The 15574-nt window shown below is 39.8% G+C and overlaps 1 protein-coding gene across 1 annotated transcript in view; it reads right to left on the bottom strand.

Moving 5' to 3' along the window:
• The window catches only part of IMPG1 (interphotoreceptor matrix proteoglycan 1), a 92329-nt gene that overhangs the window by 59592 nt on the left and 17163 nt on the right, over window positions 1-15574 (bottom strand). The window contains exons 2-6 of the mRNA XM_045011770.1: window positions 13784-14002; window positions 8174-8340; window positions 7909-7937; window positions 2319-2386; window positions 102-196 (exon numbers count right to left, since the gene is read on the bottom strand). Coding sequence (XP_044867705.1) covers window positions 102-196; window positions 2319-2386; window positions 7909-7937; window positions 8174-8340; window positions 13784-14002 — 578 coding nt within the window. The remainder of the gene's footprint in view (window positions 1-101; window positions 197-2318; window positions 2387-7908; window positions 7938-8173; window positions 8341-13783; window positions 14003-15574) is intronic.

Below are 15574 nucleotides of genomic sequence, written 5' to 3' on the forward strand. Positions count from 1 at the left end.
AACTACAGAGTTCTATAAACAACATTTATTTATTTATTTGCTATGTTAGTTTAAAGAAGAGAGGTGAATCAATAGTAAATAGGATATTAGACCGTCCTCACCTTCACAGGAGTCTTTGTGTCATTGACGACTTCATTGCGTAGTGTGCCATTAGGAGCTGATGCATATGGAGGCGGAGATACGTTAGGGGCACCTGCTGGGATTTAAAATAAAAAGGAAGTGAGAAAGGGACATTCATTAGCAAAATGGCAAAAATAAGTCACCTTTCTCTGTTGCTTAGCTATCAACTGACAGAAAATGCACTTCCTAATTTCGTGAGTGTGTGTGTGTGTGTGTGTGTAGAAGCTTGGGCTGTTGAAATGTGGTAACGAATTAAGGCAGGACTGAAAGTCCTTTTTCCTGTGTATAAAATATGGCCTTTCATTAATATCATAAAAGTCAATCGGGTTGAATATGAGTAACTGTAAGCAGAGTTCAACTCTGAGTTTAACTCTGCAAACTACTAAGTCAGAGAGCTGAAGCTGAGGGCCAAAGAGGGCTTAAGGCAAGGGACAGTGGAGGACTTGGATATATGTATATAATAACATACAATATACGTATTCTGCTAAATATCCTTACTACATGGTAAATGAATGTATATTTTTGATTTTGCAGTTGCAATCTTTGTTTCTATGACTGTATCATAGGGTGACACTGGCTTTTTAAGAGGGAAGAATCCAGTGCACCTGTGTCTGGTAAGCTGCTCCCAACTGGCTTAAAAGAGGGCACGTGGGCCCTAGAAGGAAGGGCGATAGGCAGGTGAGAACTTTCCAGGAGAGTGTAGAAGGTGCCTGAAGGAAGTAGTAGATTGTTCCTGGGGAAGGGCCAAAGGCAGGAGAGCAGTAGAGTGATTTGCTTGCTAACCTTCATAAGACAGGGCCAGAGGGCTGGAGAGGGCTGAAGGCCAGGAAGCAGCAGAGTTGCATGCTCACTTGTATGTCAGAGAGCTGAAGCTGAGGGCCAAAGAGAGCTTAAGCCAAGGGAGGACTTGCCTGCTGATTCTCCTCACTGGAGAGCTGGAGTTAGGGGAATGGTGGGAGGGACTGCCTCTTGGTCTGTCGGAGATCGGAGAGGTTAATGGAAATGGCGAAGTGGTGGATAGTGAGGATGAACTGCTAGAAGAGAGGCAGTTCTGCTGGTAAGAGCAGGCTTGCACTCCAGCTGGAAGGATGGGGGTGGTTGTCCTGGGAGAAGGACAAGTGAAGACCCACAAAGGGCGCAGGTGTGGCAGAAGATGCTGGAGTGTGATGTGTGTATGTGTGTGGGGGAAATAGGGGGTGTCAAAGGACAACATGGTGGAATTTTATGGACTACATGCACTGGGGGGTGATAAATGGACTGTTTTGGGTCTTTTGTTATGGACTATATTACACAGTTTTTGGAGCAGGGGTGTTATTGAGCTAGAGAGCACCTGGTGTGGAGTTACTGGGGCTTCTGAAGGAGGGAAACTGAGGCAGCACACCTGTTCTCCTGCAGCATGTTGCTGGAAGGTGCCCCATATGACAGACTAATATCTTTCTTTAGGAGTCAATTTAAAGTAACAAGAGCCTTTGGGGGGAAACTTGAATTTTCCCATTGGAAGCAAATTCATTTATAATATTAGAAACACTTTGGTTAAAGTCACTTTTAAGAAGTTTTTATAATACACAAATCAATAAAGAAAATATATTGTTTGACCACTTACTGCACTAAGCTGCCAATGTTTACAGTTTTTAATTTCAATATTTTACCAGCATTTAAAAAAACAACTACTACTTTTCAAGGCTTACACATTGCACCTGCTAACATTCTTTCTTACCACACCTTTTAAATAAAAGCTTGAATTAATATGCTGAAATCAGTATGACTTTCTGGCTAACCACTTGAAAATAAAGGATTATATTGGTATATCCTAGTCTGCTGATTTTGGCTAACAAAAAAGCAACAGCTCAAACTCCAAACATTATTTTAGAAGTGAAACAAAATTAGCACTGTGACATCTTATTGGCTGCAAATCAAACTAGAAAAGGTTAAGTTTCTTAAAGTGCACCCTCGAAATCGAAAATAATGTGAAAAACCAAGTTAGAGTAATAGGTTTTTTTGGTCTGAATGTCAAGGTACACTCCACAGAAACCCTAATGTACTCAGTATAAATCATTTTGCTAAAACACTTTTTTTTTCGGTTGTACCTAACTGAACATTTTTACTTTTGTTGCTGTCACCAAATTACAGCCTTCTAAATTCTAACAGTAATTGTTTCTAACAATTTTGTGCTAATGGGCAAGCAGTTCCAATTTTACCTGTAGAAAGGGAAGAAATGTCCTCAAGCTTTTTGCCACCTGTCTTCTCTGTAGATATTTCATCTTTCCTGTTAATCAAATAGAAAGGAATGTTTTAATGGGCAGCATTCATTATCAGCAGGAATATAATGAAATTTTGGCTTTTACATTAAAAACAGTTTTAAACGAAGGAAGTTATTTTTAATGTAATATTTTGATTCCAGCTTTCTAAAAAAGGCAGTGGAGCCATCAATTGCTTTTTTATTTGGGAACTTATAGAACTTATATTTATGTTCTTTTTTTCAGCATAAGATTTCTTCTTTCACTAAGAAACAATTAAGTGATATATGCATATACCATGTTGTTGTCTGAATACCACACCTGACATGAGCTTGCTTGTGTAATTTCATTAATTCTATGAATAATCATAGAGAGAGTGGGCCCTGTAAAATGTGATGATAGCGCATGGTCAGATTATACATACAATAGCTGTTTAGGGCCTGTTTTTTTGCTGACTGAAGTCAATGAAAGTTTTGCCTTTGACTTAAGTCAGAATTTGATTGGGCCCCAAGCCAATAACTCTCTGTGTGTGAATATTTTCTAAACCAAATATTTTCTCCCTTGCTGGTCATGACATGAAGCATGGTGCGAGCATCTCTTTAGAAGTCTCATATTTTAATCTTGGAGCCACTGGACTCTGCTATACTATGCCTCTTTTTTTTTTAGTGGCTAATTAAGAAAGGTGAGAGGGAGTTAGTGAGAATCAGTTGTCAGATCACTGGCAGCCAGCTGGCTGTCATTGATCCCCTTTAAACTAGTAATGGTCTTAAACCAAATCCCATGATCAAAACCTTGCTGAATTATAGGAAAGTTTGGATTCAGATCTGGATCCAGACATCCTAGGCCATCAAAGTGATTGGGCAACAAAATGGCAAATGAAATTTAATGTGGATAAATGTAAAGTAATGCACATTGGAAAAAATAACCCCAACTATACATACAACATGATGGGGGCTAATTTAGCTACAACGAGTCAGGAAAAAGATCTTGGAGTTATCATGGATAGTTCTCTGAAGATGTCCACGCAGTGTGCAGAGGCGGTCAAAAAAGCAAACAGGATGTTAGGAATCATTAAAAAGGAGATAGAGAATAAGACTGAGAATATATTATTGCCCTTATATAAATCCATGGTACGCCCACATCTCGAATACTGTGTACAGATGTGGTCTCCTCACCTCAAAAAAGATATTCTAGCACTAGAAAAGGTTCAGAAAAGAGCAACTAAAATGATTAGGGGTTTAGAGAGGGTCCCATATGAGGAAAGATTAAAGAGGCTAGGATTCTTCAGTTTGGAAAAGAGAAGACTAAGGGGGGACATGATAGAGGTATATAAAATCATGAGTGATGTTGAGAAAGTGGATAAGGAAAAGTTATTTACTTATTCCCATAATACAAGAACTAGGGGTCACCAAATGAAATTAATAGGCAGCAGGTTTAAAACAAATAAAAGGAAGTTCTTCTTCACACAGCGCACAGTCAACTTGTGGAACTCCTTACCTGAGGAGGTTGTGAAGGCTAGGACTATAACAATGTTTAAAAGGGGACTGGATAAATTCATGGTGGCTAAGTCCATAAATGGCTATTAGCCAGGATGGGTAAGAATGGTGTCCCTAGCCTCTGTTCGTCAGAGGATGGAGATGGATGGCAGGAGAGAGATCACTTGATCATTGCCTGTTAGGTTCACTCCCTCAGGGGCACCTGGCATTGGCCACTGTCGGTATTGGCATTGGCCAAACAGATACTGGGCTAGATGGACCTTTGGTCTGACCCGGTACGGCCTTTCTTATGTTCTTATGCCTAAAACCAGATATCCCAAAACTTTGAGAAAGTTTAGATTCAACTCCAGATTTGAACTTTGCAGCTCTGGCCCCATCTTTTCTTCAAACACAGGAATGGCACCTTGATAGCGCACCAGATCTGTGCATGACCAGAGCTTATGAGCACAAGGTCCTGACTGAATCTAGCTCTGCCAGCTGGCTGCCTGAATTATATCGATTGCTTTTTACCAATAGTCCATCTTACATTATTGGTATTTAAAATAATTTCTGGTGACATGGAGGCAGTTTTTTTGCACTACCAAATTGGATGTCTGAATTCAGTAATAGTCTCTTTCTCCAAGCTAGTCACAGTTAGACTGGAAAGAGGAGTAAATGACTCACATATGCTTTGAATTTCTGGTACTCTTTTAACTAAAAAAGAATTATGACATCCCATGCTAGCAATATGTCCAATCCCCCTTGGCTGGAAGGATGGTGGCTGTGGTGTCATGTCACAACACTACTGAATATACCAAATTGAGGGAAAATAGCTTTTACTGAGGAAATGCCTATGAATGGAGTGCGCAGGTGAAAATTGATCTGAGTGAGAGAAATACATTGCATATGCAAAGTATTTTGTTAATGATGACAACACTCAGCTCTTAGTATATGCAGCCAAGGCAGGTCACGCTGCACATGCACAAATAGCTAACTTAGTAACTTAGCTATATCGTGAAAATTCTAGAGCAGGTAGACAGTGGATCCTTTGCCTCATTCTCTGAATATCGTGTGTGGCGGGAACTGAATATAATACCATATTTTTTTCTACAACCTTAGATATGTAAGTGTAGCATATCTGTGCTTGGCAGAATCCATAAAAGGTACATGAAATCATTCCTCCAAACGATTCAGTAGTAAAGAATAATTTTAATAGCATAGACCCATGGCCACCTACATTTTCAGCTAAAATTGTTCAGCTAAAATACAAATAACTTATTATCATCTGCCTCATTCTCTGAACTGCATATAAGGAAAGTTGTGCTGTGCGTGGGAGCATTGGAAATTAGCTTCATAATTAGTCACTTCAGCCCTTGTATACTGAATGGCTGCTGACTGAAGACTCCACTTTGGAATGACGTGAATGGGAATTTAATCAGGCCTTAAATTATTGAAATACATACCTAAGAAAGCAGAAAACTCAGAATAGTCAAATCAAAGTCACTAAGGACATTGTGACAATGATAACAATGTAGTTCATACCAATGAAAGATATTACAAATTGCTACACATGATTATCTAGAGTTGTACAAACAATTGTGTGAAATTATATTATAGTAATTTGACAAACATAATTACATAATTAAGACTGTACCATAATATTTACGCACAAGGGGGCAGGATTAAGCATGCAACTTTAATTTTACCCTGTAGTCCTGATGTTCTCTTAACACAGGACCTGAACTTCTATTTTGTTACGCTGGTGTTATATGAGTGTAAGTCCATTCACTTTAATGGAATTTCAGTGGATTAAAACTGTTATAGGGAAGCAGAGAATTGGGTACCTAGAGTTTTTCAATATGAATAAATATTATAAACAAATAAATTATACACAATAGTAGTGATATGCCTGAAATTGAGGTATAAATTTCTAAATTTGTACTGAGCAGTTTTAAGCAAAGTTTGACTCTTGCCTCATTTTTTTAACATGTTTTTAAGTATTCATGCATCATACATAATTTTCTAGGAGTTTATCCCATTGAATTTTGGGGATGGTCTGTTGTCTGCCAAGCATCTATCATTACATCTCTTAGGACTGTAATAATCTACCAATTTATTTTTAAGCTTCATGGAAAGAAGCTGTGATGGGGGTTATCTTTTCAGAATATAGCATAATACATCTTCTTTCTGTGGCTTCTAGTGAACTATGAACAATTTTGTATCCTGGCAGAAAGAGCTTCAACTCACCAAAGTATGCAAAACAATAATTTAAATTGCTTCTTAATCAAACTAAAAAAAGTCACTATTGGAATAAATCTTATCTTATTGAAACATGCCATTTATTTTACATACATACACACACACAATAAAGGTATCTCTTCTAAAATATATACCTTCATAAAGAATATGCATACACAAGGAGTAAAATCTTGGCCCCACTTGAAGTCAATAAGAATTTTGCCATTGACTTCAATGTGACCAGGATTTCACCCGAGGCATGTTCATATGTATACAGCACATACATGGTCTGGAAATCTACACAGAGACAGCAAAATAACATTAGTGAAAAATTAAACAGTTGAACAGAAAATAAAATAAAATCGCAAAGCTTAAGATTCCAACAGCAGTGTGAACTCATCATCTATGTACATCTTGTATATTTTATGCAATATATTTTTATGACAACAAGTAATATATTAAGCTACACATGAACTCAGAAAAATAGAAATGGAAAATGCTACATATATTCAACATGACTGAGTTACTGTTGCTGTGTTAGAATCTTAAGTTTTACATATCCTGGTTTGTATTTAAAAGGCAATGACTGCATAACTTCAATGTCATGTTAAAGGGAGAACCATAATTTAAAAATATTACTTCTATTGTTACAAGTGACATCATAAGGATACAATAATTTTAAAGTGATTCAAGAAGAAACATTTTTCAGTTTGCTTTCCGTTGCATTTGACTGCACTTTTCACATAGTAAGTTAATTAATCATTGCCATCATGTTGTTTATCTGCATCTTTCACATAGCAATAGGAAGAGAAAAACTTTTTAAAAATAGGAATATTTGATTATTGAAAATCTCTAAGATTGGCAGGGGGATTTGAATAGGTTTAGCATGGGAAATTGCTCGCCAGTTTCAAAAAGTAAATGTACTTTAAGTCGATGGTGTTCCTTTAATATAGTTTTTACATTTTAATTTCTGTGTGTGTGGGTGGTTAATTAAAAAGAAAATCAAAGCAAACACTTGTGCTTAATAAAGTTGCTCTGCAGATGGTCCGAAGTGATGACCCATTTAACTGAGATCATTGGAATGGGGATGGGCTAAGTTTTTCCAACTGCTATATTTAGGGCTTGTCTACCATTGGGAATTTACCAAAATAGCTATTCTAGAAGTGGATTAAGCTAAATTTGAAAAAGGTACTATTATTCTGAAATAGCTATTTCCGTAAATTTCCCAGTGTAGACAAGTCCTTAATGCCTATGTAGAGACAATTTTCTGCATGGTAGGATTTACAGGATAGCTGAACATCAGTTAACACTGAGATAAGCATATCTTCATTATGAGGAAGCTTAATTTTTTAAATTAAAGCACAGGATTTGCACTTTCTTGTAGAATGCATCAAAAGTGATTAGAACCCCTACAATCATGGAATACCTGATTTTCCCCCCACACCAATGATTTCTCCTTTTCTTTGTCTTCTTTTTATTTACCATTAAGGTATTGCAGAGAATTTTGTGGTATGTATGTGTGTTAGTCATACTCTCTCATGACACCTATTCTAGCAGAGGCTTTGGTCTCGACTGAACCTCGTGGTCACACTAAACTAGGAGAATTTTTCATGATGTTGCAAAGTGAACAGGTGTTAGCTAAGACTTTTGTACAGCCTTAATGATATGGGGCTCTATTATTGTACAGTACACACAGCTGTCTCACATATACTATACATGGTGCACACCAGGGTTCTATCCATGCATGCACTCTCTCACACCCACATAAATCTGCACATACCTTTTTCAAAAAAGGCAGTAGCATCAACTGGTGAGTACTCTACATTTGCTTTACTTACCTTTCCTGGAAGGGTCTATGTTTTACTCGCTGTAAAAAGATTAAAAAAAAAGTTTTTACTAGTGGGTGTATTCAGTCAAACACGAGAAGCCTGTTAGTCCTTCTGTTTACTTTATTGTTAACACCACTTTTTTTCACCCAGTGAATGTTGATTTTTTGCAGTGCACCCTCCCTTGTCTATGTTATCCCTTACCTTTATGCATGACATTTAACAGGTGGAATCTGGGAAATCTTAACATTTCTAAAGAAAGTTCAATCGTTCTTACCCGTTGGATTATCTCCAGATGTTCCTGGGAGTTGCTGAAGTTTTTGCCAATGTCAAATATGCAGAAGGTTTCTCGCTGGCAGGCATTGACCCAGTTCTGATATTCATTTGTATCAGGAATCCGATCCAGAAAGATCCGAAAGGCTTCCCACACAGCTTCCTGGCAGACTGAAGAAGCAGAGCAGGGTGAGGGATGGATCTACTAAACCATACAGAAAACTTCCAGGCCAACTTCCACATACTCTTAAAGCAAGAGCTAATTTTCTGTTGCATTTTGGATTTTTTGTTTTCATTCAGTGCTTTTAAACAGAAGGTTTTTTGTTTTTTTTTACAGTTTTCATGTTTATTTGAGTTGACATTTATTTGTCTTCACACAGAAGGACTGAGCCTTTGAGTGCCTCTGAGTGCTAGCAAGCACGTACTTGCTACAACATGTATGCCTTGCATGAACAATGAAAGAAAACAGATGTAAGGCAACACATTAACAATGGAGAAAGCATAAATTCACAAGTGGCCTTGTAAATAACATGTAGTTAGTAGATAAAGAAATAGTAATAAGAATAGTGTGTGATAAGCTTGCAGCTGAAGCTTTGCTTATTAATATATTTTGGAGCTCATGGACGGTTCAGGATCTGTACAGTGATCGGTTACAAAAATTAGTAAGGCAATTATAAAGTGTGATACAAGGTAAAATGTAATGCACATGCATGAGTGTGTTTTAGAATAGGTATATAATCTGCAGGGCCGGCTTTAGGTTTTTTGCCGCCCCAAGCAAAAATTTTGTTGGCCTCCCCCCCACCCCAGCCCTGGGCTCTCACCCCCCCACCAGTGCCCTCCCCCACCCGCACCCCCTGCCGCCCCAGCACTGGGCTCTCCCTCCCACCCCACCCACACCCCAAGCTGCCCCAGCCCTGGGCTCCCCCTCCCAGTGCTGACTCCACCCACTCCCCCCTCGCCTCCAGCCAGTCTGGTGCTGGCAGGGTTGGGGTAAGCAGCGGGGCTCCTGGGCCACGACTCAGCCCAGGGTCCCTCCAGCCAGGACTCCCACCTCCAGGACCGGCTGGGACCCGGAAGGGCAGAGCCAGGGGACCGCCCCAGCAGGGGGTTGAGGAGCTGGGGCAGGGTAGCCCCAGAGGGAGCGGAGCCCCAGAGAGCGGGATGAAGGCCCCGCATGGCAGCGCCACACCCTCTATGGCTTTGCTGCTGCTGCTGCTTCTGGCCACCCTGCTGCAGTCCCTGGGCGGCTTGGGCCACTTTGCCCAGCCCCGGCTGCGGTGCTAGGGTGGCGGCCGCCCTGTGGCACCTGTAGGCGGCTCCGTGTGCCCCGCGGGGTGCCCCCAGCCCGAGTGTCCCTCGCTTGGAGCCTGCCCGGCCCAGCCACAAGGTGCGGGTGCTGCTCCCCTGTGGCCCCAGGGCGCAACGCGCTGCTGCTGCCAGGGCCAGCTCTAGGCTTTTGCTGCCAGAAGCACCGAAGAAGAAAAAAAAAAAAAGGTGTCTGGAATGCCGCCCCTGAAAATGTGCTGCCCCAAGCATGTGCTTGGTTTGCTGGTGCCTAGAGCTGGCCCTGATAATCTGATTTATTATTATGTGCTTCGGAGATGTGGTAAACCCCTATACCCAACCTGCTGCATTTGAGTTTAAGCACCTCAGTGTAGTGTTGCTGTATGCCAATAAAAAAAATACAAACTCAGTGAAGAGTCCAGATTTGAGCTAATTTCTTGGGAAGCAAGTGGAAGAAGTTGTGGAGAAAAATTCCAGCCCAACACAATGTATCAAGTTCAACTGTGGTGTAACTCCATTGAGTTCACTGCAATTACACCAGGGAAGAATTTGTCGCAGTGTTCTTCTTATTCCATAGCATTGCTGATAGTTGAAGATGGAGCTTTTGAGTGAATTAAGCTTTTTCAAAGCTGGAAAAAAGAGAAATTAAATCTCTAGGACATAGGAGTAGTGAAGTCTGATGTTTAAAACTGTGTACCTTTCCCCTTGTTTCCCAAAGCACCTCCAGAAAAATGGAATTACTTAGTTTAGGTAAACTCTCCTTGGAAACAACAGTGTTTTCTTTCTCTTTGTACATGTGTACATGTTCATTTGTTAAATGTTAAGTAACAACTCCATGGTGATGAATCACCAAATTACATGCCAAGGTGCAGCAGGCAGGAAAGAGACGGGTGTCTCCATTGTGGAACAACCACTGCTGTTCTGTATCATTTGGGAAAATAAAAGTGAGCACAAGGGGAAAAAAAAACAGGGATGAGGATTTCAGAAGAAGAGCTCAGTGGGCTAAAAATCACATGGCACTCAGGCTCTGACAGCAGCTCTACTTAATGGATCCTCTTAGCTGTCTCCAGCAATGTCTCTCTCCCCCCCACCAACCTGATGTTCAGCAGAAGACGTGCATCTATCTATATAGACTATTTACTCTCTCTTTAGACAAGAAAGCCATGAAATTTAATTGTAATATTTTATAAACTAGTTTATATTTGGGGCTGGCCCCCGACATTTTTATTTATTTTATAGTATCCACAAGTGTGCTATGCACTTGACAAACAACACATAGAAGTAAGGTCCCTGCCCCATTTGTGGGAGCTTGCACATTAAATGGTGGACAAGTGAGGATCATAATATGCACCAGGGAAAGAGGAGGAAGCAGATGGGTTTTACTAATACGGCAGCAAGGTTACTCAGACATACATTTTATTGGTTTCATTTCTGGTCATGACTTTTTTTGGCAATGCTACAGAAGTGAGTTTTTAGGGGTGATTTGAATGAACTGAGGCTGGAGGTCTGGTGAAAAGATTTTGAAAGTGCCCCAAACACAGAAGAAGATATGGAACATATAAGTGTGTGATGGAACAGGGCCCCCCATTCTGTTAGCACTTCTACCCAGCAAACACTTACAACTTTTGATTGTACTCTTCTATCTTGTAAGATGAAGTTGGGGGCCCAACTGTTCATGGATCCACAAAGATAATCACCTGATTCCACACCCCCATTAGCTACTGGCACCCCAACTCCATTGACAAGTGCCCCAAATCCCTGCACAGATGCCAGTCCCTCCTCTTGCCCAAAATGTTCTGCATGGATTACAGAGATCAGGCATCTCTCATTTTGCAAAGTGTCCCATTAAACTTACAACTGATTCTGGTAATACATACTCTGGTCTGAGAGCATCTATCTTTGTTATGTGACTGATGTGGCAATTAATATTTAAAGGATCACATATCTTAAAAATTATATATCATCTCTAATGTTGCTTGAAATACAAAATAGTTCTGAGATTTATGAACACAGTGGCTATTGCACTATTATTTTTCTTTCTCTAAAATTCCCTCCCTCCCTGTTTCGGGATGATTGCTTCATTCATTATTTGTTGGATGAATCCATTGTTCATTACTTTCAGTGTCACCAAATCCAGCTAAATTTTTGGCTCTGTGAAAAGATGGTGCTCACACAGAATGAAAGCTCACACTACTTAAAATCTATATTTCAAGTCTGCCCTTCAGAGGAAAACGAACGCAAACATTTTCAAAGTGTAGCATACTTTTAGCACAGAACTTCTCAGCAATTTAAAAGCTGTATCCTTCAGCAATTCCAGAGCTATTTTTGAATATTTTATAACTGTAAGTTGGAGCTTTCACTTTTAATATTTGATAATTTCAGTAACTTCAGGTGAGAATTGCATACAGTATCTAAAACCTCAGGTTCTCTAAAATTAATAGTCAGTGATAAAAATGGCTATTCTCAAAGCTAGTGTAGGAATGCACTGTGTAAACATGCTCGCACTGCTGTGCCAATACACCTCAATAATAAATTGTGAAACATCTGCCTTCCCAGCGCTGAGCCTTTCCTCTGACTAGAGATGGTCACATTAACAGTGAATAATTTACCTAATTAAGTTAGTCTTTTTTTCTGTCCATGAATTGCCATTGTGCAGGTTGTCCTTTTGACTGATTTGTTCCTTATTTGCAATCATTTAGAGCTATGTTCTGCCACATTTTACTCACATTGAATAGTACCTTTTTTTTCTGAGCAGCACCTGTGGAGTAATGTATTACTTAGTGGGAGTTAGGGGTGGCAGAATCTGGCCCTGAATGAGTAGTTTACTAATGAGCATTCATTATTTACCATTCACACCATGTGGTTGGTCCCTTAAGTCACACCTGGTAGTTCCTGTGCTCCTTCATTGGAAGACCTACATTTTCTGAAAAGGAACCCTTTTTATTTCTATTTGCAGATCATTTGTAAACCCCTCTCTCTCTCTCTTTTTACTGTGTGATTCAAAGCCCATGGAATTGGGTGAGAATCTCTCCATTTACTTCAATGAGCTTTGGATCAGGCTCCTAGTGTGTTCATTCTGTTACGTTTATAAACCACTCAACCCGGTTTAATTTGTAGTGTACAACAAAGTACATTTGGGATTAAGATTTGAACCAAGGTCTTCAAAGGTGATTGTGTTATTTGCATACACACAGTTCTGCTCCAGCAGGAAAATACACCTCTACCCGCTATAACATGACCTGATATAACATGAATTCGGATATAACGTGGTAAAGCAGTGCTCCGGGGGTCAGGGCTGTGCACGCCGGCGGATCAAGCCAAGTTTGATATAACATGGTTTCACCTATAACGCGGTAAGATTTTTTGGCTCCCGGGGACAGCATTATATCGAGGTAGAGGTGTAGTGCTTACACGTCACTTGCATTTATTTTAGCTAGAAAGTACATAAAAGGAGGAATGGCTATTTATAGTGACAAAATGGTTTTTAAAACTGAAAATTCTCCAGGGCAGAAACTGTGTCTAGCTCTGTGTTTGGAGAGTACCTAGAACATTTTGGACACTATCACAATCCAATCAACAATAAACACATAGTGGAATCCAGTTTATCCAATCTATTTGGGACTGGGACAGGTCGGATATTCAAACATTCGGATAATCAGGAGAACTGGGAAAGAGCTTTCCATCCCTTATTTTAAGTTGGGGGGAGTGGGCTATCAGTCCCAGGTGGGGCTGACAGCCGTAGCACCATCTGCCCTGGGCTGACCTCCTAAGCCCCACCACTGTCAGCCTTGGGTTGCTGGTGGTTTGGTTAATGTGAAGAGCTAGATAATGGATAGGAGGCTCAGATAAACAGGGTTCTACTGTAGTTTAAGTGTTTGTTTATGACCAGACTAGTGTTTCTAGTGTTTGTGCTGTGCTGGAGGGAGTGAGGATAGGAGCACTTGTGAGCAGTGGTGGAAGGAAGCATTAAACCTGTGGCATCTGCTATATCTTTTAAAAAGGTGGCCTTTCTCCACCGGTTAGTGCACCCATTATTTGGTTTTTATCATCAGCTAAACAAGAACACATTGTAACTTCTTTGGAGGTTATGATAGCAACTTAGTATCTCTTGTTTACATCACTGCATTATAATTTTGATAATTGCTCATACCTTGTGCCACCACTGTACTGAGATGTACCAGTAACTTTTCACCAGTCTAACAAAAGCGTAAGTGCTGAGTTTTCTGCCCACTACTAGAGAACAACAGAGTGACAAAGGGCTATTGTTGGGTTTCTTAAATTAAAGGAAAGATTCACAAGAAGAGAATATGTGGTGCAATCATCATCTCACCTCTTAACCGATAATACGCTTGATGGCTGGCTAAAATCTGCTTCACTGATTCTTGTGGACAGACTTTCACACCAGTTGGGAAAATAGATGACCTCTTTGTTCGATGCTTTGCCATATCAAATATCCTCCTGATGGTTGACACTCTGGATCTCTTTGTTGTTTTTTCTGTTTTGTCTGCAAGCTGTTTGGCTTCATTACGATTTATTTTATTAGGGATTTCTGTAAGGGATAAAATAATAAAGAGGGACATAAATAAATAAACACACAGTATGTGGGATTTCTGTATGCACTATAGGTTTTAGTCTATTTTCAATACATTATCTTAAACACCAAACACTAGGGTTCTCAAATACCTACATTACTGTGAACATGCCAACAAGTGGGCTGATATACTGTGCTGATATGGGTACGGTCTTCTGATCAGACCATAAAACTGGGAGTCAGGATATCTGATTTCTATTCTCCATTCTGACTAGCTCACTGTGTGACCCTGAGAACACTTAGGGTAAAATTTTCTAAAGCACCTAAGGGCCAGATCCAGAAAGGTATTTAGGGGCTTAATTCAATGGGAGCTAGGTGCCTGAATAGCTTTGAGTATCTGGGCCCAAGTGACTTAGCAGCCTAAGTCCCATTTCCAAAAGTGATGTAGGCATGTAGGGCCATTTTTAATGGTATTTAGGTGCCTAAAGATTCATATAGGTGGCAAGTGGGATTTTCAAAAGTGCCTAACTGATAAGGTGCCTAATTCACCTTGATGAAAGTGCCTAGTTATTTTGAAAATCCCAGTAGGCACCTTTAGGCACCTAAATACCTTTACAAATCTAGCCTTTAGGAACCTAAGTTTCATTGAAAGTCACTTCAGGTGCGTTTGCAAATTTGACCCTTAATCTCTCTGTGCCTCAATTTCGCCATGAAAAAAACGAGGATGGACATTGCTTCCTGTGCTTACTTAAGGTTTCATAATCATTTAGATCCTTGTATGGTAGGCACTACAGAGGTGACAAGAGCCTTTGTAGTGAATTGTAGATGTTAGCATAAAGTCATATCATTAGTAACACAGTGTTGTATTATGGAGAATAACATCCATAAGGAATGGCAATGCTTCCAGGGTGACAAAATCCCTCAATTTAGCCGCAAGTTAGCAAATACCTCCATATTCTGAATGAGAGTTCTTCAGGACACATTTGTCCCATTTCTACAATACACTCAACATATTATCACACAACACAACAGTTCAAGTTTGATTTTAAAAAGTTTAACAGAGTAAAAATAAGGTGTAAGCTATACATTTCGGTGAGCTGACAAAGTAGCCTTTTGATGAAGATAATGAAGAAGCCCTTGGGTGAAGCAATCAGTGTAGTTTAGATTCTGTTCTTTAATGCTGCATAAATTATAATCAGAGGGGTAGCCGTGTAAGTGGGTATTCACCCACGAAAGCTCATGCTCCAAAACGTCTGTTAGTCTATAAGGTGCCACAGGATTCTTTGCTGCTTTTATAAATTATAATGTTGATGTTAAAATGCACTTTTAAGGATACTTTGATGCATTTTCATAGGCCTGATATATTCTCTAGTCATAAATGTAAATAAAATAAATTGTTATTTGAAAGAACTGCTGTGAAAAGGAAGAGTGAATTCTATAGATAATTGGAAAACTTTTTGAGGCACAAAATAAGAGGCTGACATAATGTGCATGTAGCCTGGATGCTGATAAATTGGCTGCAAACAACAATTGCATTTTGAAAATGGTCAAACTTTCTAAGTTTGAGGAGAAAGGTGATAAACCAAGAGA

This window comes from Mauremys mutica, chromosome 3 (assembly GCF_020497125.1).
Source record: "Mauremys mutica isolate MM-2020 ecotype Southern chromosome 3, ASM2049712v1, whole genome shotgun sequence".
Classification (NCBI taxonomy): Eukaryota; Metazoa; Chordata; order Testudines; family Geoemydidae; genus Mauremys; species Mauremys mutica.